Source organism: Alosa pseudoharengus, unplaced genomic scaffold (genome assembly GCF_046254945.1).
Source record: "Alosa pseudoharengus isolate Yale_2024_CS ecotype anadromous, Long Island Sound unplaced genomic scaffold, YU_APseudo_1.1 YU_APseudo_1.1_scf_13, whole genome shotgun sequence".
Lineage (NCBI taxonomy): Eukaryota > Metazoa > Chordata > Actinopteri > Clupeiformes > Clupeidae > Alosa > Alosa pseudoharengus.
Window position 1 is genome coordinate 1,735,880 of NW_027468598.1, and position 26,539 is coordinate 1,762,418.

Below are 26,539 nucleotides of genomic sequence, written 5' to 3' on the forward strand. Positions count from 1 at the left end.
CCTAACGATCCGCTAGCTGTCTGCCCCATAAGCAGGCAGTCAAAAAAACACGTCTCTGTAGGCAGCCTAGGCTCCAAGATCTGTACATAAAAACAATTGCTACCAACAAGGGTTGGCAACCCACTCAAAGGCAAAATAAAGTGTTTCAACCAATAACCGGCGAGATGCGCGTTTAGGAGTTTTAATTGCAACCTTTAACGTCACAATTTCAAGGTCACCTTTTCATCCGTGTCAGCTGTTGTCAGAGCATGGACCGGGAATTTATTATTGGGGGCCAAGCAGTGAAGCTATTAATATGCAACTTTCTTCCGAAATGAGAGTCTATGGCAGGCAAGTAATATGGTGTGTTGTGAAGACATCGTGCCAATCATGTGTTGTGATCTCGCCGCTGGAGCAATATTGGTGTCGTGAAGCCTTGCGCTGCGCATTTCTACCGAAATAGATGCCCGAAAAGTGTCCAAAAAGTGTTGCAATATGGCCGCCGAGTGGAGGGTCTTGCCTAAAAGGACTTTGACCAAACTTAGTATATGGACTTGGGACCTCATCCTGAGGACACACAATTTTGGCGACCTTTGACCACTAGGGGCACTATAATTTGCAACGCTTTCTCGTATCGATATCAAACTTGGTATGGACTCGGGATCACATCCCAATCCAGTCCAATCCAATCCAGGTGACATTACATGGCATTTAGGGGTGTCACGATTCTCCAAATCCTCGATTCGATGTAATTTTCGATTTTAAAGTCACGATTCGATTCGATTTTCGATCTTTTTTAAATATTACTATTAATGCATTCCTTATATGTTATTTACTCTTTTTGGCCTTTTCCTTTTCTTTTTCGGGGGGCTTTTATTTTGAAACCGCTTTGAAACCGTTCCAACCGCGAGGTTGTAATGTAAACAGAACTTTAGGCTAAAACAGAGACGTGAACATAGTAAAATGAAACAACACAGAATGTTAATTTGATTGTTTCAGCACACTCCGAAGAGACCCAAGGTTAGTGTTCATGGAATATGTACTTATAAATTTGCATTTTAAGCCTTAAAGTAGCCTAACTTTGGACTGTAATTAGACCATCTTTTCACTTGCTAAGTTGAGTAGGCTAAGTTAGTTTTAATTGACGTGAATGAACGAATACTTCCACACCGGTGATTTCAAAGTAGCAAGAGGGGCTTTGATTTCGGTAGGTTGATGTGTAGGCCTATATTTTAACTGGTTGCAGCCTAAAATTAGAGGAGTGTTGACGCTGCAGTTCAGCACGTGCATGTGTGTTTGTGCGTCTTGGCATACATGCTGGACGTGACATTGGGGGTGTGGCTGCATCGTCGATTCTACTTTTAAGTTCGAAGTTCGAGATTGAGATGTAATTTCGATCGATTTCGAAATAAAATCGAAATCGTGACACCCTTAATGGCATTGGAAGGCCAGCTAATGGGAGACAAAGGGATAGAATTTCACCCAGAAACCATTCCCTGTGCTGTGGATGGTCATGATAAGATGAACTTGGAGAAGACAACAGCTAGAACAGCCAGGCAGTGCTCCACTTTGGGAGCATAATTAAAAAAAAAAATGCCCCCAGAATGTAGCACTGTAACTGCCTGGCTGATCTAATTGTTGGTTGCAGCAACTCAAGCTAGGTAGCACCGATTTTATAGTTTTTTTTTCTGTACTGACAGTACTTGGTGACCTTGAGAAAGACACCGTGTCTCAAATCATGTACTTCAATACAATACCTATACTAATTTCAGTGTGTGAAGTAGGGATGGGCATTTGATTAGATTTTCTCAGTCGATTAACAGGAGAATTAACAATCGACTATTGATTAATCATTAATATTTTTACATTAAAATGAATTATTTAGTTAACTTTTTATAAAATAAAAATGCATTGAAAAAAATACACTGTGTTTTTCCTCAATGAGATCTTTATTACAAGAAGAACAACTTGTGGCAGTTAAACTGGACGTTCGGTTAGGCTAAACTTTATGCTCTCTGGTGCTCAAGCAGCGGAACCGTCGTGACGGAATGTGATATGCTAGTTCCAATAAATGTATCAGTTTTCGAAAACCTTTCCCCTCAATACTTAAGGGCAGCATATTCATCTCAATGAACTTGCAGATTCCTTGGGTAATTTTCTCTGCTCGTTGTGCATCGCAGCTGCTCAATGCTAACACAGAGTTGATGCTAGGTTGAGACTGAGAGCAGGATGGACTCGGGATCAGGGTCCAGGGTCGGATGCACTTTTTTTCATTTGAGTCGTGGTGTTGTACTTACTCACTGCACTCCCGCAAATTAAATATGTGCGTACAATTAAATATGGAAATGATTAAAGTACATAACTATAGTTGAGCTGGATGTTCTGTTAGGCAGCATTAAAAAACGGGGTTTAAGCATAACTGACAGATAGCAGGCCTATAGCCTATATTGTTGTTTATGTGGGTTCAATTTAGTGCTGCCACTAACGACTAATTTTCTAACGACTAATCTTTCGACTAATTTTTCGATTAGTCGACTAATCTAAACGACAATTTTTTTTTTTTAAATCAAGTGTTTGTTATTTTGTTGTGTACGTTTTATTTTGAACTCAACTAAAGGGAAAACGTAAAATATATCACCCTACTTTTGTTAGAAGCTGTATATTACTGTAAGTAAACTGTTCAAAAACACCCATTTAAAATGCTACCTTCAGATCTACAGTAATGTCAGACCTTTGATAGACTTTATTTGTATGCCAGTGTTGCCATCGACATAGACAACTTCTTTGACCTGAGGCCCGGTCATGGCATACTTTGGGGTCATAGGGCCCACCTACATGAACCCACCCCCCATCAAATTATCATTATATCACATCACAATTATTATTGTTATGCTATATTGTTATACATGCACTTCAAAGCAGCCAGTGTTTAAAGTGCTAACATTGTTCACAAAAAGTTTGAAAACATGCACATCAGAGGACTGCTTTACTAATGTAAAATATAATTAGAATAGTTCCATTGCTTTTGCATGGTTTCATGATGAATACTTCTCAAAACAACAGCAATTATATGGGTGTCATCGTTTTGGGATGTTTCCCTCATGCAAGCATCATATACTGGTAGGCAAATGGAAAGAATATTTACATATTTAATTATGCCACAAGCTTTTGGCCACGTTATTCAAATTTGACTATACAATACTCTAGATAGTGTATTATAGTCTGTGCTCTGTTTTTATGGAATTTGCATAAATCCACATTGTTCTATTAAATGTAGTTTCATAATTAAATAGCTTTCCAATAGGTTGAATTGGAGATTTGCTACCAACGTTATCAAGTGGTTTCAGTTTCTCTCGCGCATTGAATGAACACTCATACCACCATTTAATTGTATGCCTCTATGTTTGATGACACCAAATTAGCAAGTAATTCATACTGATTGCAGAAAAGTTTGTTTTCTTTTTCTGTTGGTCCGCGGTTCCTTGATCAATTGCGCAGCAAATTATCAGACGAAGCCCCGGGAATAATTTCACTCCGCGGCTCCGGACCAGCAATGTCCACGTTACGGCCGGTGCTGGTCCGCGCGGCCCATAGTTTGAGAAACGCTGGACTTTGAAAGGCGACAGGAGTTGAGGACTTTGCAAATGAGCCTAACATCAGCATGTTCAAAACAAGTAGGCTACAGGCACTTTGCGCGTCTTACAACATAGTTTACTTCACTTTATCAGTTGGCTTGAACGCTAAAAAATATGCGTCGTGACTTATTGACCATGGGAAATGACGCGCACCTTGATTGTTGATATCACGGGCGGTGGCATGTTCGGTTTAACGTTTTTTTGTATGAATTACAGTAATGACACGCCGTTGCGTTGTCAACGTGAGACACTTCACTTAATTTATTTCAATTTCCACAATAGGCTACTGTATTAGTCAGTCTGGACTAGCGTAACCTACTAGCTTAGCTCCCCCCACTTAGCTCTGCCTAATAATTAATTGCGCTGAAAGCAGGCAGGCACGCAGCTTTGCTGCTGGCGTTAACACTTGCGTGCATAGTGGGGTTTAAAACATGCCAAAGTCTTAGTAGCCTGTTTAACATCCAATGACAGTCATTGTACTTTTCAAGAGTTAATAACATAGAGTTAATATAACATTACAGCCATGTGAGACTAAAAATAAATAGGCGGTCAATAATAAAACGACTCTTCGACTAAAAAAATTGCCGTCGACTAATTTTCATGGTCGATTAGGTCGACTAAGTAGACTAATCGCGGCAGCACTATTGACGTGCTAGTGAGAGGAGGTGCTAGAGAGCAAATATACATTCAGCCAGCTCAAAAAGCGCAGAAATATATGCTCTACATATAGTATACATTAATCTCTGGCTGAAAGTGCACAGGACTTGTGCATATGAGAGCGCTCTCGCGGCTGTAGACAGTAATGTTTCATCAGTGTTTCCCCTATAATTTTTTCCAGCAGCGGTGCTGCTGATCGTAGGAAAAATGACTCCTTAAATGGTGACTTCTGGTGGATTTTGTGAAAGAAATGGAGAGATTAAGTTACAAATTATGACATAACCATCAACACAAGCATGATTATTGCAGTACTTGAACAGGATAATTTATGTTTTTCTTTTTCATTTACATTATTAGTATTAGCCACTGTACAACTGTATACTGTAGGCCACTGTACAAACTATTACTATGACTAGAATATACACATGCTGTGCATAAGTTAAGACATTTATAATGTATTTATTTACGATACATGATGCATTAAAAAATAATTGATGTCCTATTTTTTTTTTTAATTAAGGCATTAAGACAAAAGGCAAAATATGTTTTTTATTCCTCCCTTTAGTCAATTTCAGCATGGGTGTCTTAACTTTTGCACAGCACTGTATAAACTATATAGACTTCTCTTTCATGCCATTACACTGTATTGGTGCTGTGCAAGTCGAATTGAGTGCCTGTCACTTTAATGCCGTGACGGCCCGTGACTCTGGCTTGATTCTCACGGTTTTAAGCTAACTTAGTAGCGTTGTTGTGCATGGTGCATAAGAATATGTGGATGAAATGAATTATGTTACCCATGTCATTTGGTAAAATAAATGGTCAAAAATTGGAAGAAAATCTATCTTGGATTATAGCAGATAAGTGTCTTGTATCATATCTATAATTTTGGTGAGCTCTACAGGAATTACAAACTCTCAGATGTAAATGCTTGCGTATCCTATTACTCAAATTCAATTAAACCCACCAATAGGCTAGCTAGACCTTAGTTTCACAGCCTAGGTATGTTAGCAACACAGGACTTTAAAGCATTGCCTGTATCACAAACAAAAACGAAACAATGCGTGGACTTATGAAGGTAGGGGCGAGCTATCTCGCTGGCGTGTTTAATTTGGTTCCTTGGTTAACATAATGTAGGCTACGTTTTTTTGCCCAAAATTGCGTCTGCTAATAAACTTAAACATAAACACAAACAAGCGTGATCTCCTGTGGAATCCCTGACTGCGCCTTCAACGTTAGACTACTATTATTTGTTGACATGAAACCTGGGGCCTGTTGCACAAAAGCAGAATTAAGACATCCGGGATAAGTTACTGAGCTGCGCTCAATGAATCCAAAACAAGAGCGTACAGGCTTAATTGGTTGCACAACGAGCAAGCCAGGATGAGCAGACACGGATTCATCAAGCCAGGTGAAACCTATCCTGGATAAGTGCACGCTCACGGCTCCCTCAAATAGACCCCGCCACCGATCACAGATTCACTGATTCGCCATGGCAACTAGAGTGGCTTCATTGCTTCTTCTACGGTGGGAAGTAGGTAGCGATAGCTTTTCACAACAGCAACAAACAGCAACACCTCTGTTTAGGAGAATATTGCAACTAGTTCCGCGACCACCACGCGCGAAATGGTTAGACTTCCGTGACGTCACATTGTTGCATGACAGGTCGGGAATGGCGATTGTGTAAACGTTAATTAATGATCACAAACATTTAAATAATGACAGTGGGTCTAGGTATATGTGATGACAATGTGTAGTGGGCAGTGTAATAACTATTGGTTTCTGTTTGTGGTGACTGCTGACTGAGATAAGGGATGAGATTAAATAGATCCTGGAACTTAGCCTGGTCTGGAGCAGGCTAGCTCCACAGAATAAATCGCCATGGTAATTTATACCATAACATATCCTGCTGCCCCCTATCCTGCTTTTGTGCAACTGGATCACGGATAAATTGAGCCAGGATAACCAAGATATCCCGGCTTAATCCCTTATCCTAGTTTTGTGCAATAGGCCCCTGAACGAACGGCAGCTGTTCCTGAAGTTCACTTGCGTCTATTTTTTTTTCTAATTAGGCAACTTTTTTTGCAGTGGCGCTTGAATTCCAGGAGCGGCGCTGCGCCGCTGATGAATGCATTGTAGGGGAAACACTGTTCATGTAGGGTTCATGTCAGTTAATATAAATTAACATTTAAAAACATGTTCAATTATATATTCATATATAAGTCGCACCTGACTATAAGTTGCAGGACCAGCCAAACTATGAAAAAAAGTGCAACTTATAGTCCGGAAAATACGGTATGTTAGTTACTGGCTAATTAATGATTAATATGGGTGTGTTAATTTAAAGTGTTACCCATATTTCTATTCAGATGCCTTAAATGAACATGTACATCAAATTTTGCTCTGTTTTTAGTGTCTTGCTATTAGTATCTTCTTGTCAGTATAACATCTCTTACAAACAGCATACAGCATATCTTTTTCCGACAGAGGGAAAGTTTTCACAAAGTTTAGTTTTATTGCTGCTGTATCATGTAGGACAGGCCAATTATGTCGATCATTCAAGGTAGGCTTAGGTAACATTTCTGGAGTTAAATTATGAAATATCTCACAACTGTTTGACGTGAGTGACATTTCATGAGAAACTAGATATGAAAATAGATTAATTTTATTTTGCAAAAAATAGTCTCCCCCTTTTTTCCTTATTCATTCAGTCACACCACCCAACCCTTTTTCTCTCCACCCAACTCGCTTTGAATGGCCCATTATGTTTTTGAAGGAATTGAAAAAAAGAATGAAAAAAATATGTAAAACTGATGGTTGCATGTTTTTTTTTAATGGACAGGATCAACTTTCCAAAGGAGAGGGAGATCCCAACCAAAGACAAGAGAAGAGTGAGGAAAATAAACAAAAAGAAAACACAGCCTATGCCAAGAAAATGGTTCTTCGGTTAGCAGGACTTATGGGACTTGGTGGTGCAGTCGGTGTGGTGTATATATTTGGTGAGTTTGTAGTTTGTAAAATATATTTGTAAATGTGGTCGTAGGGAATGAACTGCAAAAAGGGGAAAATTGTGACACGGTCGATATAACTATCAAAATTGGCTCAGACATTATTTTATATAATATTTTTTCTAAATTTCTTTAGCTGTAAGGGGGGCAGGTTACACATGGGAATGCATTAGTCTCTTCATTCTTAGGATTAAAGCATGATCATTGGGCTATTGGGCACTCCCCACAACTAAGTGGTTTCACGGGGGGCTTGATGCCAGTAACATGTGAAATGTATTTTTTGGATTTGCATAAATACTTTTATGCAGTTAATACGAGATATGTCACAATATGTAATTACGTTTTGTGGTCTTTAGCTGTATCCTCTTCAATCAGCATTTGGGCTGAAACTAATGATTTTTGATATTCGATCAATCTGCCCATTATTTTCTCAATTAATGGAGTAGTTGTGAAATTTAAAAAATGCTAGAAATCGTTGATCACAGTATACCCACTTAGTCCTTGAGACAGAGTGGTTGGTTGGTACCATCTGAGGGGAATAAGTATTTTGCATGCATTTCAAGTACAGAAATCTTAAAATTGGATGAAGTCAGGTTCTTTTTCTTTTTCTTTTTGGTGAGTGGAGTGAATTGTTATTCCTAACATTCCTGAAATGCTGTATTTTTGAAAATGTCTTCATACATTTGCTATAAAACCCTGTTATATACACTACCGGTCAAAAGATTTAGAAAACCCCAATTTTTCCAGTTTTTATTGAATTTCAAGCAGTTAAAGTCAAATAAATAGCTTGAAATTACGTGCTGAACTGCCAGAGGTTAAAAAAAGGTAAGGTTACCCAAAACTGAAAAGTAATGTACATATGAGAAGTATGAGTAGTTTCCTTCACCATCAAAAGGTACTCAGAAACCGGGCCACAACAAAATCAGAAGACAAGTTTCTGAGAGTCAACAGCTTGCGTGATTGGTGGCTCACAGGACAACAGCTTCAAGCATAGCCTAATAGTGGTCGTAGTAAGCAAGTCTCAGTTTCAACTGTGAGGAGAAGACTTTGAGTTACAGGTTGGACAGGTTGAGTTGCAGCAAGAAAATCATTGCCAAGAAGTCAGAATAAGGCCATCCTTAAAAATAATCTTGTTTGCAGTAACAGCCAAAAAATCAATATTGTTTTTTTCAAGATTCAAAGTAAAAAAAAAATACAATGCAAACTTTTTGGCTCAAGGGCCACATTGGGTTTTGAAAATTGGCCGGCGGGCCGCACAACTTTATTGTATGGCTCCATGTTTAATGACATTGATAGCAGAAACGTTTGTTTTCTTTTTTTGTCGGTCCGCGGTATCTTGATCAACTGCGCAGCAAATGATCAGACGAAGCACCGGGCCTAATTTCACTCATATTTTCGGACCCATATTTTCAAGTATTTGAGAAATACTGAATAGACCACAACCAATTTCAATTCTTCAACACAGTCACCGTTAGACAAGAGGGGAGAAGGGATGGGAAAAGATCTGGGCACAGTTCTTCCAGAACTTTGTGCCAAGTAAAAGCGTTGTCGAGACGTTTGTGTGAATTAAATGAAGCGTATAGGCCATAGTGTGACATGCTTAAACCAATGGTGTAGAGATGACGCCACAGGGTTTTATTTAAGAGAGCATACGTTTGTATGTAGGCAATTTATATTCACAATACTTAGACCTACTAAAATAAATAGTATTTTATTTGTATTGGTTGTTTAGAGTTAAAAAAATCTGTCACTGAGCTACAGTACCTTCCATAATTATTGGCACCTTTGGTAAAGGTGACTAAAAACAGGTATTAAAAAAAATCTTTTGGTGATTTCAATTTTCAATTTCAATTTAATTGTACTTATAGAGCGCCAAAACATTACACATGTCTCATGGCGCTTTACAGAGTGTTAGACAATCAGAAAAGAAAAGAAGGCCTATGGGTAACAGGGGCGAGGAAAAACTTCCTAGAATTGGAGATACATATAGGAAGAAACCTCGAGCAGATCCACGACTCAAGGGCCTGACCCATCTGCCTAGGGTCAGATACAGGACAGTAAGGTCTGTATACATGACAAATGCATATGTTAGTCAGGTGTAGAGAATAGGACATGGTGTTTAAAGCCACCTGAGGTGAAAGTTACAAGAGGTGGCATGATTACATATCCGGTATGATAATGCATTAATCCTAATTTAGTGTCAGAAAGTTCAAATAGTCCAGCGCAGGAAATGGAATTGTCCAGGGGAATAGGAGTTGTTAAAGGGCATGTGGTGGGTCGGCAGTACGGGCCATGAATCCGGGCAGAGTTGTCATAGGCAGGTGGTGGGTCGCTAGGCTGTACGGGCCAGGAATCCAGGTAGGGGGACAGTAATAGGCGATGATAGGGCAGTCATAGGGATGGGACTTCAGGTGAGATGAGTGAGAAGAGGGCCAAGCACACGGATGGCTGATGACTGGTGATATACCTCACAAGTGATGTAAGGGCGAAGAAAGAGAGATGTAGAGTGGGTTAGTATTACTGAAAATCAAAATGGTTAATGTCAATAAGTAATCAGTGGTACTATATATTGTTACAGTATACCATAGTGAGAATACGCAACAGAGGGAGAGTTGAGAGAGAGAGAGAGAGAGAAGGGGAGAGAGGAGAGAGTGGGGGGGTTGTACGGCGTGGCACATGAAAAGTCCATGACAGCACTATGCTATAGCAGCATAACTAAGGCATGGTGAGGGCTAGTCGACACCAGCGCAGGTATGGTCAGTGACCACCATCGCACGCATGACTGGGGTGCCAGTCACACGAGGACTCAGCAGGGTGGTCCATTCCAAAAATCCCAGAGGTATGTTTTAAGTCAAGTCAAGTCAGTTTTATTTTTAAAGCGCATTTAACATGCACAGAGTGCAACACAAAGCGCTCCACAAACAAGACTCATAACAAAAAGACAAAAGATGCCGGATGGAGCGGCGTAGTCGCCAGCGTACCCGTGACACCAAGACATGACAGACAACAAAACAAACTAGAGAATGTAATTCCTGGGAATTACGAGTGCATGAAAATGAAAAATGGCTGCTGAATAAAATATTGTTGAATATTGTTTAAAATCTAATCCAAGTAAAAAGATGGAGGTCAGATAGAGAAAAAAGTTTGGTGGGGAGTTGTAGTTGATGACAGTTGGAATAGTTGAACATTTAAAACAGTTGGAATAGTTGAACATTTAAAAAGTTGGATAGTTTAAATGGTTAAATTATTTAATAGGGAATTATTGTATTGAGGACTTATTTTGAAGTTGAAGTTGAGGACAGAGGGAACCGTTGGCGGGAGTTGTAGTTGATGACGACTGACAGTTGGAATGGCTGAACAGTTAAATAGTTGGATAGTGAAAATAGTTTGGTTATTTAATAGGGAATTATTGTAGTGAGTACCTTTTTTTTGAAACAGTTGTGGGCAAAGGAAACGGTTGGCGGGAGTCATAGTTGATGACAACTGACAGTTTGAAAGGCTGAACAGTTAAATAGTTGGATAGTTAAAATGGTAAAAAAATTTAATATAGAATTATTGTAGTGATGACTTATTTTGAAAAAGTTGTGGGCAGAGGAAACAGTTGACGGGAGTCAAAGTTGATGACAACTGACTGTTGCTAGAGTAGTAGAGTAGTATGGTGGTTGCTATGCTGGTTGCTAGGTTTTAACTGTGAATGTGTTGTGTTGTGAATGGCTGTTGCTAGGGTACTTGAAGTCGTTGCTAGGTTGTTGCTAGGGTGTCCATGGTGGCTACTATCAGAAATAAAGGAGTTACAACAGTGGTTTGCTAGTATAATCATGTTGGTTGCTATGGAATCTGACATAGATGCTTAATTTCAATGGTTGCTAAATTAGTTGCTAGGTAGGTGGTGGTTTAATTTAGTTTTTACTGTAGGCTAGAGGCATAGTTGATGATAACTGACAGTTGGAATAGTTGAACAGTTAAATAGTTTGATAGTTTAAATGGTTAAATTATTTAATAGGGAATTATTGTAGTGGATACTTTTATTTTGAAACAGTTGTGGGCAGAGGAAACGGTTGAACAGGATCTGTAGTCTTAAGAGAGCCAGATTGTATGCTTAAAGCCTGAGACAGACAGTTGCTGGAGGTGGCCGGAACACTTGGCATAGGATTCCAAGTGCCCTATTGTGATGCTATAATCGGCAATGTTAAGTCTATGGGGAAATTTTCAGTAGTTTTTTAATTAATAGTTCAAAAAGTATAAAAGTTACAAATATGAAAAATACATTCCACACCTGTCCTAAGTAAGACCTACGTAACGCAGTTTGAATTAAGTTTCTACGTTAAACGGTTGAAGCCGCATTAGACGCAGAAAAAGCGTTAGAAGAAGAATAATAACTAGAAAAGCATTTCCTAAAGGAAATACAGTGCATGAAAATGCAAAAAATATGATGTAAAATATCATACAGAGTAAAAACAAACTATATTGGTTGCTAGGTAGATGAGGTTTAATATAGTTGGAGTGACTGAACAGTTAAATAGGTGGATAGTTTATATGGTTAAATGATTTGCTTGGTAGATAAGGTTTAATATAGTTGGAATGATTGAACGGTTAAATAGGTGGATAATACTTAACTTAGTTTTGCTAACTATGCTAACTAGCATGTTAACATGCTAGCATGCTAACCATTTTACTTAGCTAACTTAGCTAATCATTTTTAACAGTTTTGCTAAAAATGCTAACTAGCATGTTAACATGCTAGCATGCTAACTATGTTAACCATGTGACTTAGCTAACTTAGCTAATCGTTTTTAGCAGTTTTGTTAAAAATGCTAACTAACATGCTAACATGTTAGCATGCTAACTATGTTAACCATGCTAACTAGCTACAGTGGGTAGGAGTCATAGTTGATGACAAGTAACAGTTACAATGGCTGAACAGTTAAAAAGTTCAGTAGTTTAAAGGGTTAAATTGTTAAACAGTGAAATATTGTAGTGAGGACTTTTATTTTGAAACAGTTTTTGGCAGAGGAAGCAGTTGGACAGGATGTGTAGTCTTAATAGGGCCAGTTTGTATGCTTAAAGCCTGAGACTAGCAGTTGATGCAGCTAGCCCGAACACCTGCCATAGGATTCTAATTGCTTAACGGCAGTCTTAATAGAGCCATATTGTATGCTTAAAGCCTGAGACAGAGTATATAGTTTAAAAGTTAAATGTAGATAGTGTAATGGATGTTGATAGACAGAAAGTTGAATGGATGTTGATAGGCAGATTGTTTAATGGATGTTGATGGATAGTTTAATGGGTGGATGAGTGAATGGTTTGAAGAGGATGAATGGATAGAAAGTTGGAGGAAATGTGTCTTATATCCTTGTAGAATGGAGAGACAGAGAGAGTTGGTCTAGTTCAGTAGAAAGCAGTTGATACAGGTGCAATCAGTTGAACTGATTCTTTGATGGGGCCTAGATGAGCAGCTGGAAGATGATACCAGGTGCAAATCAAGTTAATTAGTCCATTGTGATGTCATCAGCCCATGTTAAGTCTATGGGGAAATTTTGAGCAGTTTTTAATTAATAGTTTAAAAAGTATAAAAGTTACAAAGATGAAAAATACAAAGCCCACATGTCATAAGTAAGACCTACGCAACGCAGTTTGAATTAAGTTTCTACGTTAAACGGTTGAAGCTGCATTAACTGCGTTAGAAGAAGAAGAAGAACTAGAAAAGCATTTCCTGAAGGAAATACAGTGCATGAAAATGCAAAAAATATGATGTAAAATATCATACAGAGTAAAAACAAACTATATTGGTTGCTAGGTAGATGAGGTTTAATATAGTTGGAGTGACTGAACAGTTAAATAGGTGGATAGTTTATATGGTTAAATGATTTGCTTGGTAGATAAGGTTTAATATAGTTGGAATGATTGAACGGTTAAATAGGTGGATAATACTTAACTTAGCTAATGTTTTCATTTTTAGTAGTTATGCTAACTAGCATGTTAGCAATGCTAACATGCTAACTATGTTAACCATGTGACTTAGCTAACCTAACTAATCATTTTTAGCAGTTTTGCTAAAAATGTTAACTAGCATGCTAACATGTTAGCATGCTAACTATGCTAACCATGTGACTTAGCTAATCATTTTTAGCAGTTTTGCTAAAAATGCTAACTAACATGCTAACATGCTAGCATGCTAACTATGCTAACCATGTGACTTAGCTAACTTAGCTAATCATTTTTAGCAGTTTTGCTAAAATGCTAACTAACATGCTAGCATGCTAGCATGCTAATTATGCTAACCACATGACTTAGCTAACTTAGCTAATCATTTTTAGCAGTTTTGCTAAAAATGTTAACTAGCATGCTAACATGCTAGCATGCTAACTATGTTAACCATGCTAACTAGCTACAGTGGGTAGGAGTCATAGTTGATGACAAGTAACAGTTACAATGGCTGAACAGTTAAAAAGTTCAGTAGTTTAAAGGGTTAAATTGTTTAACAGTGAAATATTGTAGTGAGGACTTTTATTTTGAAACAGTTTTTGGCAGAGGAAGCAGTTGGACAGGATGTGTAGTCTTAATAGGGCCAGTTTGTATGCTTAAAGCCTGAGACTGGCAGTTGATGCAGCTGGCCCGAACACCTGCCATAGGATTCTAATTGCTTAACGGCAGTCTTAATAGAGCCATATTGTATGCTTAAAGCATGAGACAGAGTATATAGTTTAAAAGTTAAATGTAGATAGTGTAATGGATGTTGATAGACAGAAAGTTGAATGGATGTTGATAGGCAGATTGTTTAATGGATGTTGATGGATAGTTTAATGGGTGGATGAGTGAATGGTTTGAAGAGGATGAATGGATAGAAAGTTGGAGGAAATGTGTCTTATATCCTTGTAGAATGGAGAGACAGAGAGAGTTGGTCTAGTTCAGTAGAAAGCAGTTGATACAGGTGCAATCAGTTGAACTGATTCTTTGATGGGGCCTAGATGAGCAGCTGGAAGATGATACCAGGTGCAAATCAAGTTAATTAGTCCATTGTGATGTCATCAGCCCATGTTAAGTCTATGGGGAAATTTTGAGTAGTTTTTAATTAATAGTTTAAAAAGTATAAAAGTTACAAAGATGAAAAATACATAGCCCACATGTCCTAAGTAAGACCTACGCAACGCAGTTGGAATGAAGTTTCTACGTTAAACGGTTGAAGCTGCATTAACTGCGTTAGAAGAAGAAGAATAATAAGAAGAAGAAGCCTAGGAAGAACAGTAGAGTGCATTTTCATGCACTCTAATAAGAAGAAGAAGCCTAGGAAGAACAGTAGAGTGCATTTTCATGCACTCTAATAAGAAGAAGAAGAAGAAGAAGAAGAAGAAGAAGCCTAGGAAGAACAGTAGAGTGCATTTTCATGCACTCTAACTAGAAAAGCATTTCCTGAAGGAAATATAGTGCATGAAAATGCAAAAATATGATGCGTTCATATGGTTAAATTATTTGCTTGGTAGATAAGGTTTAATATAGTTGGAATGACTGAACAGTTAAATAGGTTGATAATTAAAATGGTTAAATTATTTAGGCAGATAGTTGACGATAACCAACAGTTGGAATGGCTCCAATGTTTGCTAGCAGTTATGTTAACTATGTTAACAAAGATAATAATGCTAACCAAATTACTATGCTAACTAGCAGGCTAACAATGTTAAAATGCTAACTATGCTAACCATATGACTTAGCTAACCTAGCTAATAATTTTTAGTAGTTATGTTAACTATGCTAACTAGCATGCTAACATGTTAACTATGCTAACCATGTTACTTAGCTAACTTTGCTAATCATTTTTAGCAGTTTTGTTAAAAATGCTAACCTGCTAACCATGTTACTTAGCTAACATTTTCTAGCAGTTTAATGAATGTTGATATTCAAATAGTTTAATGGCTGTGTATAGGTAGATATTTGGAATGGCTCTAATCAGGCTTGGAATTTCACCATTCTGGGGGCAAGGCCACTTGGCCTTCAGTTGGGCATATTTGGTGGGGGGCACAAAGGCCACATGTCAGGGCACCAAGGCCAAAGTTAACTATACAGTAGTAGGCTATAAAAATGATCAAAGTTGTATTTAGCCTATTCACTGCAGTAGACCTGCATCACTGTATGAAACATTACAAAAACATGAAACATGACATATTACATGTAACTGTAAATCATCTGATCATCTAATAAAAACAGATATCTAGGCTATATATAAAATGTATTTTATATTTGGCCTGCTATGAAATCATGTATTGAACAATTTAAATGTAGCACAGCTCAGCTTTAAGAAACTCAAATAGCCTAGATGCATGCTTAGCATTTTGTGATCATTAAGGCTACTTTCACAAACTCTTAGTCAGCTGTCCTCTGATTTACCAATATCTAGGCGATATTTGTAACATTTATTTTGTATTTGGCCCGTTATGAAATCATGTGGAACAATTTAAACACATTGTAAAACTTAAAGCCCAAATTTGGAGACATCCATGCATGTCGAAATTTACTGCAAATTCAAAACTGGATTACTCTGGAACGGCAGTTGGACAGGATGTGTAGTCTTAATAGGGCCAGATTGTATGCTTAAAGCCTGAGGCTGCAGGTGGCCTGAACACCTGCCATAGGATTCTAATTGCTTAACGGCCGTATTATGATGTCCCAATCGGCAATGTTAAGTCTATGGGGATTTTTAAAACGTTTTTCTTTAATAGTTTAAAAAGTATAAAAGTTGAAAAGTTGAAAAGACATAGCAACCCGATCTGTTTGAAGACCTACGTTACAAAGTTTGAATGAAGTTTCTAAGTTAAACTGTTCAAGAGAAATTGCGTATGGAAAAAGTGGCAAGCAGCAATGCGGGGGCCAAGCAGTACGCTATAGCAGGAATGGCGTTGCCATGGCATGAGCAAGCACTCACAGCAAGTTTGATGGCAATTGGATAAAGAACGGCTGAGAAATAAGCTCATTTACTTTGTTACAGCGCCCCTAGAGGCCAAATTACACCACTTTCCTTGCATGTCCTCACAATCAGCTAATATGTCCATGTATCAAGTTTGGACTTCATACAACGAAGCGTTACTGAGATTTGAGCCCACTTCCTGTATTACAGCGCCCCCTATAGAGGCCAAATGATGCCAATTTCCTACTTTGTCCTCACAATCAGGTACCAAGTCCCTGTACCAAGTTTGGACTTCATACATCAAAGTGTTGCTAAGATAGGAGCTCACTTCCTGTATTACAGCGCCCCCTATAGAGGCCACATGATGCCAATTTCGTAGTGCGTCATCATAATCAGGTAACAGGTCCTTATACCAAGTTTGGACTTTGTACACCAAAGTGTTGCTGAGATACAAGCTCACTTCCTGTATTACAGCGCCCCCTATAGAGGCCACATGATGCCAATTTTGTAGTGCGTCCTCACAATAAGATACCAAGTCCCTGCACCAAGTTTGGACTTCATACATGAAAGCGTAGCTGAGATGTTAGCCCACTTCCTGTTAGGCGGCTTTGTCACCATATTTGATTGACTGTCACGGGCAAACAAAAATGAAATTCAAAAATCTGACAAGTATCGTTTGTGCGGCTCGGTCTGAAGATCATCTCCGACAAGTTCTATGAAAATCGAATGAAATTTGTAACCGCTGAAACTTTTCGTAGAGTTTGGACTAAATCCAATATGGCGGAGGTCCAATATTGCGGAAAGTGATAGGATAGGGGTCGATGAACTCAGTATGATCCAAGGATTCAGACACTACCTCAATTGTGAAAATCAGACAAAAGAGTGAAGGATCACGCGCATGAACGCATGTCCAGCATTGAACTGGTGGTGGCGCTAGAGTGTTCAATGTGTATGCTTAAAAATTGCTGTGAGTGATTGGGACAGTGTCCTGACTAATGGTATCGAGTTTTGTTATGTGAACTCAAAGTGCCACGGAGATGTTAGTCCACTTCCTGTTTGGTGGCTTAATCGCCATATTTGATTGGCTGTCACGAGCAAACAAAAATGAAATTAAAAAATCTGACCAGTATCGTTTGTGCGGCTCGGTCTGAAGATCATCTCCTCCAAGTTCTGTGAAAATCGGATGAAATTTGTAACCGCTGAAACTTTTCGTAGAGTTTGGACTAAATCCAATATGGCGGAGGTCCAATATGGCGGAAAGTGACGTAATAAAAGTCATTGAACTTAGGTCGGTCCAGGGATTCCAACAGTGTCTGATTTGTGAAAATCGGATGCACCGTTCAATCTTAACATGCGTTAATGCAATCCAGTTTTGACCCATTGGTGGCGCTAGAGTTTTGGGCATAGAGTTCTGTAAATTGGTGAGAGTGATCATGGGACAGTGCTGAATCAGTGTACCAAATTTCATAACTTTAGACCCAGCGATTCAATTTTCGGCCAGATTTTGACCTGTTGGTGGCGCAAGATGGCTGGGTTTAGAGGTCCGTAAATAAGTGTGAGTGGTCAGTGGAGTGTCCCGAAACTTTGCCAAAAAATCTGAACTTTTTAGCCAGGCGTTCTATGGGCTGCCATAGACTCCAATGGCAGATAAATAATAAATATAGCTGCAAGCAGCAATGCGGGGGCCTAGCAGAGCGCTATAGCAGGAATGGCGTTGCCATGGCATGAACAAGCACTCACAGCAAGAAGCCAAATTACACCAATGTCTTTGTGCGTTCTCACAATCAGCTACCATGTCCTTCTACCAAGTTTGGACTTTATACACCAAAGTGTTGCTGAGATGTGAGCTCATTTTCTTTATTGCAACACCCCTAGAGGCCAAATGAGACCACTTTCCTTGCATGTCCTCACAATCAGCTAATATGTCCATGTATCAAGTTTGGACTTCATACAACGAAGCGTTGCTGGGATATGAGCCCACTTCCTGTATTACAGCGCCCCCTATAGAGGCCAAATGATGCCAATTTCCTACTGTGTCCTCACAATCAGATACCAAGTCCCTGTACCAAGTTTGGACGTCAATTGTGAAAATCAGACAAAAGAGTCAAGGATCACGCGCATGAACGCATGTCCAGCATTGAACTGGTGGTGGCGCTAGTGTGTTCAATGTATATGCATGAAAATTGCTGTGAGTGATTGGGACAGTGTCCTGACTAATGGTCTCGAGTTTTGTTATGTTAACTCAAAGCGTCACCTAGATGTTTGTCCACTTCCTGTTTGGCGTCCTCGTCACCATATTTGATTGGCTGTCACGGGCAAACAAAAATGAAATTGAAAAATCTGACCAGTATCGTTTGTGCGGCTCGGTCTGAAGATCATCTCCGACAAGTTCTATGAAAATCGGATGAAATTTGTAACCGCTGAAACTTTTCGTAGAGTTTGGACTAAATCCAATATGGCGGAGGTCCAGTATGGCCGAAAGTGACGTAGTAGGGGTCTTTCAACTCAAGTCAGTCCAGGGATTCCAACGGTGCTTAATTTGTGAAAATCGAACACACCGTTTAATTTTTACATGCGTGAATGTGAGTCCAGATTCTACCCATTGGTGGCGCTAGAGTGTTTGGCATAGGGTTCTGTAAATTGGTGAGAGTGATCATGGGACGGTCCTGAATCAGGGCGCTAAATTTCATAATAATAATGACTTGCAAATACCTTTCAACCCAGCTTTTCAACTTTTGGCCAAACTTTGACCTGTTGGTGGCGCTAGACGGCTGGGTTTAGAGGTCCGTAAATGAGTGTGAGTGGTCAGTGGAGTGTCCCGAAACTTTCGACGAAAAAATCTGAACTTTTTAGCCAGGCGTTCTATGGGCTGCCATAGACTCCAATGGCGGAAGTATAATAATAATAATAAATATAGCTGCAAGCAGCAATGAGGGGGCCAAGCAGAATAGGCTGGAGTAGCCAGGGCGACAAGATAGAACTCAGCAGACATCCGCGATCAACGCTTTCAACTAGTGTAACATCAAAACATAACTGACTTTGAAGGGCTGAAACAGGGCTGAGTATTGCTGCTGCCTCCGCCAGCCAGCCCCCCACCTAATCACCCCTGCCCGTCCTGCCCCGCCCCGCCCTTGCATGCACGCATTAGAATGAACTGGATGGAACATGTTGTCATCAGTTTCACATCAAAAAATAAAAGATCGATAAAACACATCAGCAACTACAGATCAAAATGCAATATTGCTAATTGCAGCACCCCCTACAGGTCAAAGGTCACCAAAGTTTTTGAGCGTCCTCCTAATGGGGTCATGAATCCATGTAGTAAGTTTGGTTATGATACATGGCAGGGTTGCTGAGATATGAGCTCACTTCCTGTTTGGCGGCATCGCCACCAATTTCGATTGGCTGTTATGGGCGAATGCTTTCGTCAATTGTTCCAGAAAGCAATATATTGATAGGTTATGGTCTGAAGATGGTCTCTGCCAATTTTGGTGAGGATCCGCTAAAATTTGTGACCTGCGAGAACTTGTACGTGTTTTTGATTAAATCCAATATGGCGGCCGAATCAATTATGATGACATCACAAGTTGGCTTGGGTCGGCCTAAGGACCTCCAACAGTATTACCAGACACCACTAGTACGTTTTAATTCCAAACACATCAACAGCTACAGGCCAAAATGCATTTTTGCTGATTGCAGCGCCACCTAGAGGTCAAAGGTCACCACATTTTTTGAGCGTCCCCCTGATGGGGTCCTGAGTCCATGTACTAAGTTTGGTTATGATAGATCAATGGGTTGCTGAGATATGAGCTCACTTCCTGTTTGGTGGCTTCGCCGCATATTTCGATTGGCTGTTACGGGCGAACGGTTTGAGTTCCGAAGACGAAAAGGAGTATCTTTTGTGAGGCTTGGTCTGAAGATAATTTGTGTCAAGTTTGGTGATGATCGGACAAAATTTGTGACCTGTGAAGAATTAGTTTCACTTTCACTAAAATCCAAAATGGCGGAAAATCCATCATGGCGGAAAATGACGTCATAGGGTGCGTTGAACTCGGCTTGGTCCAAGGATTCCAACGATACCTCATTTTTGGCAATCGGGCCTACGGGTCAAAAGTTACGTACGTGAACGCACGTCCAACTTTGGCCTGTTGGTGGCGCTAGAGTGCTCGAGGTGCCGGCATGAAACTTGGTGAAATTAATCATTGGACTTTCCCCAATCAGTGTGCCAAATTTCACAACTTTTCACCAGACGGTTCTATGGGCTGCCATAGACTCCAATGGCAGAGGAAAGATGTTAAATAATAATAATAAATATAGCTGCAAGCAGCAATGCGGGGGCCAAGCAGTGCGCTATAGCAGGAATGGCGTTGCCATGGGATGAGCAAGCACTCACAGCAAGTTTGATGGCAATTGGATAAAGAACGGCTGAGAAATAAGCTAATTTACTTTGTTAAAGCACAACTAGAGGCCAAATTACACCAATGTCCTTGTGCGTTCTTACAATCAGCTCCCATATCCGTCTACCAAGTTTGGACTTCATACACCAAAGTGTTGCTGAGATGTGAGCTCACTTTCTTTATTGCAACACCCCTAGAGGCCAAATGAGACCACTTTCCTTGCATATCCTCACAATCAGCTAATATGTCCATGTATCAAGTTTGGACTTCATACAACGAAGCGTTGCTGAGATATGAGCCCACTTCCTGTATTACAGCGCCCCCTATAGAGGCCAAATGATGCCAATTTCCTACTGTGTCCTCACAATCAGATACCAAGTCCCTGTACCAAGTTTGGACTTCATACATCAAAGCGTTGCTGAGATACAAGCTCACTTCCTGTATTGCAGCGCCCCCTGTAGAGGCCAAATGACGCCAATTTCCTAGTGCATCCCCACAATCAGGTACCAAGTCTCTATACCAAGTTTGGACTTCGTACATCAAAGCATTGCTGAGATACAAGCTCACTTCCTGTATTGCAGCGCCCCCTATAGAGGCCAAATGATGCCAATTTCCTAGTGCGTCCTCACAATCAGATACCAAGTCCCTGTACCAAGTTTGGACTTCATACATTAAAGCGTAGCCGAGATGTTAGCCCACTTCCTGTTAGGCGGCATCGTCGCCATGTGTGATTTGCTGTCACGGGCAAATAAACTTAAAATTAAAAAATCTGACAAGTATCGTTTGTGCGGCTCGGTCTGAAGATCATCTCCGCCAAGTTCTGAGAAAATCGGAAGAAATTTGTAACCGCTGAAACTTTTCGTAGAGTTTGGACTAAATCCAACATGGCGGAGGTCCAATATGGCGGAAAGTGACGGGATAGGGGTCGATGAACTTGGGATGTTCCAAGGATTAAGACGCTACCTCAATTGTGAAAATCAGACAAAAGAGTCAAGGATCACGCGCATGAACGCATGTCCAGCATTGAACTGGTGGTGGCGCTAGAGTGTTCAATGTATATGCATAAAAATTGCTGTGAGTGATTGGGACAGTGTCCTGACTAATGGTATCGAGTTTTGTTATGTTAACTCAAAGCGTCACGGAGATGTTAGTCCACTTCCTGTTTGGCGGCTTCATCACCATATTTGATTGGCTGTTACAGGCAAACAAAAATGAAATTGAAAAATCTGACAAGTATCGTTTTTGCGGCTCGGGCAGAAGATCATCTCCGCCAAGTTCTGTGAAAATCGGATGAAATTTGTAACCGCTGAAACTTTTCGTAGAGTTTGGACTAAATCCAATATGTCGGAGGTCCAATATTGCAGAAAGTGACGGGATAGGAGTCGATGAACTCGGGATGGTCCAGGGATTCAGACGCTACCTCAATTGTGAAAATCAGACAAAAGAGTCAAGGAATACGCGCATGAACGCATGTCCAGCATTAAACTGGTGGTGGCGCTAGAGTATTCAATGTATGCATAAAAATTGCTGTGAGAGATTGGGACAGTGTCCTGACTAATGGTACCGAGTTTTGTTATGTTAGCTCAAAATGCCACAGAGATGTTAGTCCACTTCCTGTTTGGCAGCTTCATCGCCATATTTGATTGGCTGTCACGGGCAAACAAAAATGAAATTGAAAAATCTGACAAGTATCTTTTGTGCGGCTCGGGAAGAAGATCATCTCCGCCAAGTTCCATGAAAATCGGATGAAATTTCTGACCGCTGAAACTTTTTGTAGAGTTTGGACTAAATCCAATATGACGGAGGTCCAATATGGCGGAAAGTGACGTAATAGGGTTCATTGAAATTAGGTCGGTCCAGGGATTCCAACGGTGCCTGATATGTGAAAATCGGACGCACCGTTCAATGGTCACATGCGTGAATGCAATCCAGGTTCGACCCATTGGTGGCGCTAGAGTGTTGGGCATAGAGTTCTGTAAATTGGTGAGAGTCATCATGGGACAGTGCTGAATCAGTGTGCCAAATGTCATAACTTTAGACCCAGCGGTTCAATTTTCGGCCAGATTTTGACCTGTTGGTGGCGCTAGATGGCTGGGTTTAGAGGTCCGTAAATGAGTGTGAGTGGTCAGTGGAGTGTCCCGAAACTTTCTGCCAAAAAATCTGAACTTTTTAGCCAGGCGTTCTATGGGCTGCCATAGACTCCAATGGCAGAAGTGTAATAATAGGAAAAGCTAGTAACTCAATGGGTGCCTTCGCAGCTTCGCTGCTTGGCCCCCAATAATAAGAAATCATAGAAACACAATGGGTGCCTTCGCAGCTTCGCTGCTTGGCCCCCAAATATAGCCGCAAGCGGCAATGGCGGGCCCGAGCACCTGCGGGCCGCAACCCGTGACATGTCGGAATCCAACAAAGCACTGACACGGTGCGTTTGTGTAATGTACATATTTGATGTGTGTGCTATTTGTAGTTGCATGTTTTTTTCTGCCACATTTACTCGCTTGGCCAGGTGGGGGCGTAATGCAAGGCAGGCCCATTGGGTGTCATCATAATCATAATATATATTAACCTGAAAATTTCAGACCATTAATTTTAAGCAAAGAACATTTGTGATAAACTTTCAGATCAATCACTTAAGGCATTGTCCATATTCTGGCACATTTCCTGCTTGACCAGGGGGTGGCGCTATGCTAGGCCTGTGAATTACGAATGTGAATATCATCACAATAATGATATCTGATGTTTTATAAAGTTTCAGATCAATCACTTAAGGCATTGTCAATTTCTGGCACATTTCCTGCTTGACCAGGTGGTGGCGCTATGCCAGGCAGGCCCATTGGGTGTCTGGATATCATCATAATCATGATATCTATTAACCTGAGAAGTTTCAGACCATTCATTCAATGCACTGTGATTTATGACACATTTCTTGTTTATGTGGTGAGATATTAAAATCATATGAAATATATTACAACATTCAAAAATCCATTCACAATTTAACATCAGCGACATCTTGGCATAATGTTTGCCAAATTTCAAATGAATCTTACAAACCGTCTAGGAGGAGTATGTTCAAATTGATCATGTGACATCAGTATAATTTGTCATTCTTTCTGTTGCCAGTTGGTGGCGCTATGCCAAACATGCATTATTGGCATGTGAATATTATAATTAACATGGTCTTCAATGACCTGTGAAATTTAAAACATTTCAAGCCATGCATGGTGAATTATGACACATTTATTGTTTATGTGAAAGGGTATTAAAATGAAAAATTTCGCCATTTTGTCAAATTACAACATATCAAAAAAAGGCTTCACAATTTAGAATCAGGAACATCTCGGCGTCATGTATACTAACTTTGACAGGAGGAGTACGTTAAAATTAATCATGTCCACAACGCACAAATTCTCAATTACCTCACTTCCTGTGGGCGTGGCTAATGGCATGTTAATACAAAAGTTGATTGTTTTTGGGAGTTACTTGCACCCACCAAATTTGGTGTGTGTATCTAAAACTATATGCCAACCACAAGTCACAGTGACATAAGGGGGCGCTATGGAGTTCCTGGGCAACGCCCAGTGCCAAGGCTTTTCCCCTGTATATTCATGGTACCTCTTGACGTGTGTGCCAAATTTCATGCGTTTTCACCGATGGGAAGATCCTCTTTTGGCATCACAATTCATCACATTTTAGTCCGCACAAAATCCCAAATACCTCACTTCCTGTTGGGCGTGGCTAATGCATCGTACATATGAAAGTTGGTCATCTTGGGGAGATACACACACCTACCGAATTTGGTGTGTTTAGCTGAAAGTATGTGCCAACCACTGGATCAATCACCTAAGGGGGCGCTACTGAGTCACTGGGCCACGCCCGGGGCCAAGCCTTTATGCCTGTGTAGCCAGTGTGATACCAGATGTGTGTGCCAAATTCCAAGACTTTTCATACATGTTAACCACCTCAAAAATAGCAAAAAGGTGAACAAATAATAATAATAATAATAATAATAATCCTTTCAAAAACAATAGGGCTTCGCACCTCTCGGTGCGCAAGGCCGTCCCGGCCTCGCGCACCTTCGGTGCTCGGGCCCTAATAATACAGAATAATAATCCTTACAAAAACAATAGGGCCTTGCGCCCTTCGGTGCTCGGGCCCTAATAATAATAATCCTTACAAAAACAATAGGGCCTTGCGCCCTTCGGTGCTCGGGCCCTAAATATAGCTGCAAGCAGCAATGTGGGGGCCAAACAAATAAGCAGAAGTTGGGACTGGACTGGACTGGACTGGACTGGACTGGACTGGACTGGACTGGACTGGACTGGACTGGACTTGCTGAGATATGAGACTACAGTGGGCAGTGCTTCGACTTGGCCAGCTTCACTCGCGGTCCGCGCGTGGGATCACGCGACTGTAATTTGTATTTTTCCAGTGAGAGGCTGCAACAACCCAAACAACCGGTAGATGGCTCAAGTGAGCAGGGTGTCTCGTAAAAAGAAATGGAGCCTGGAAAACCCTACACAGACTTCACTACAGACTTTAGCAGACTGGTTTGAAATAATGTAATAGCCAGAAATATGCCTGCCCTGCCCTAATAAAGAAATATTTGGTTAACTGCGAGTGAATCCTGTTTGCAGCCGTAGAGACGCAGGACAAATTAAACATTCTGGTTTTCTCCGAGTGCAACGATGATAGACAGACATCATTTGGACAAAATATAGAGCATATTAACCTCCGTTGCTCAGCCAAATGCCTTCCTGTTACGTCCTGTTATCACGGAGTTACAGGCGATAAACGATTTTTGATGGTCACACGTTTAGCCTACTTCATTAGGACTGTTCGTTATTTATTTAAGGGGCTACCGGAGGAGTTTTGGGAGCATTAGTCCAAAAAGACGTGACCCTCCCTCGCCAGCAATACATTTTTCTATGACCCTCCAAAGTGATAATGAAAAAATCACTGTCAACTTTTTCCGGGTTTATCACGTAGGCTAGCCTACTGTATTTTAACGTTTTCACATATTTGGCCATAAGCCGTTTATCATAGGCTATCACGAAACCAAACTACAAAGGCGAACACTTTAACAGGGGGAATTAATTGGGCATGAATCATGCTGAACGCTATTTCGCTGCATTAGAATAATAAGGTTCTATCTGCGTTTTGAGTAGGCTAGGTAGGCTACAACCGGGACGATTGAAACGGGGGACGAATGAAACATTCCGGTTTTCTCCGAGTGCAACGATGATAGACAGTCATCATTTGGACAAAACATGGAGCATATTAACCTCCGTTGCTCAGCCAAATGCCTTCCTGTTATGTCCTGGTATCACGGAGTTACAAGCGATAAACGATTTTTGATGGTCACAAGTTTACTTCATTAGCGGTTTATTTTTTGGGATTATTAAAGAGTGTTTTTCATTTAAAGGTTTGACTTCGTGCTTATTCAGTAGAGCATTTAGTGCTCTCCCCAATCCCCAATCATTTTCAAATGTGTTGCGCCTGTTTGCACAATTTCACAAATAATCATATGTGATTAATAATATGACAAATAATCCCTGTGCACGGGGACCGAAACAATGCATGCCAACTTTTTCCGTGTTTATCACGTAGGCCTAGGCCTATTTTAACTTTCCCCCGCTGTCTTGCCGTTTTAATGTTTTCCCGTAGAATATCCCATATTTTAATACTCTCATAACAGCCCTGCCATCGGGCCTGTCTCTGTGTTGCCCTGTTGCTACCCCTTGCCCTTCCAACGAAACAGATGTCTTCAAATCATCGTTTTCCTTGCTTGAAGGCGAACTTAGAGTGATGTTAACCTATTTAAGTTTAACGGCGTGATTGTCGTATTTAAGTTTAACGGCGTGATTGTCGTTTATGAAGCAGAATAATAGGCTACTTGGAACATAATACATTTGACAAAGGACAGATGTATGTTGCTAGTGACAAAATATTAACTTTCAGTGTTTTACG

The 26,539-nt window shown here is 40.3% G+C and overlaps 1 protein-coding gene across 2 annotated transcripts in view; it reads left to right on the forward strand.

The window, feature by feature from the left end:
• The window catches only part of timm50 (translocase of inner mitochondrial membrane 50 homolog (S. cerevisiae)), a 177,783-nt gene that overhangs the window by 10,736 nt on the left and 140,508 nt on the right, over positions 1–26,539 (forward strand). For both annotated transcript variants that reach the window (XM_076281817.1, XM_076281818.1), the window contains exon 2: positions 7,111–7,267. In XM_076281817.1, coding sequence (XP_076137932.1) covers positions 7,111–7,267 — 157 coding nt within the window. The remainder of the gene's footprint in view (positions 1–7,110; positions 7,268–26,539) is intronic.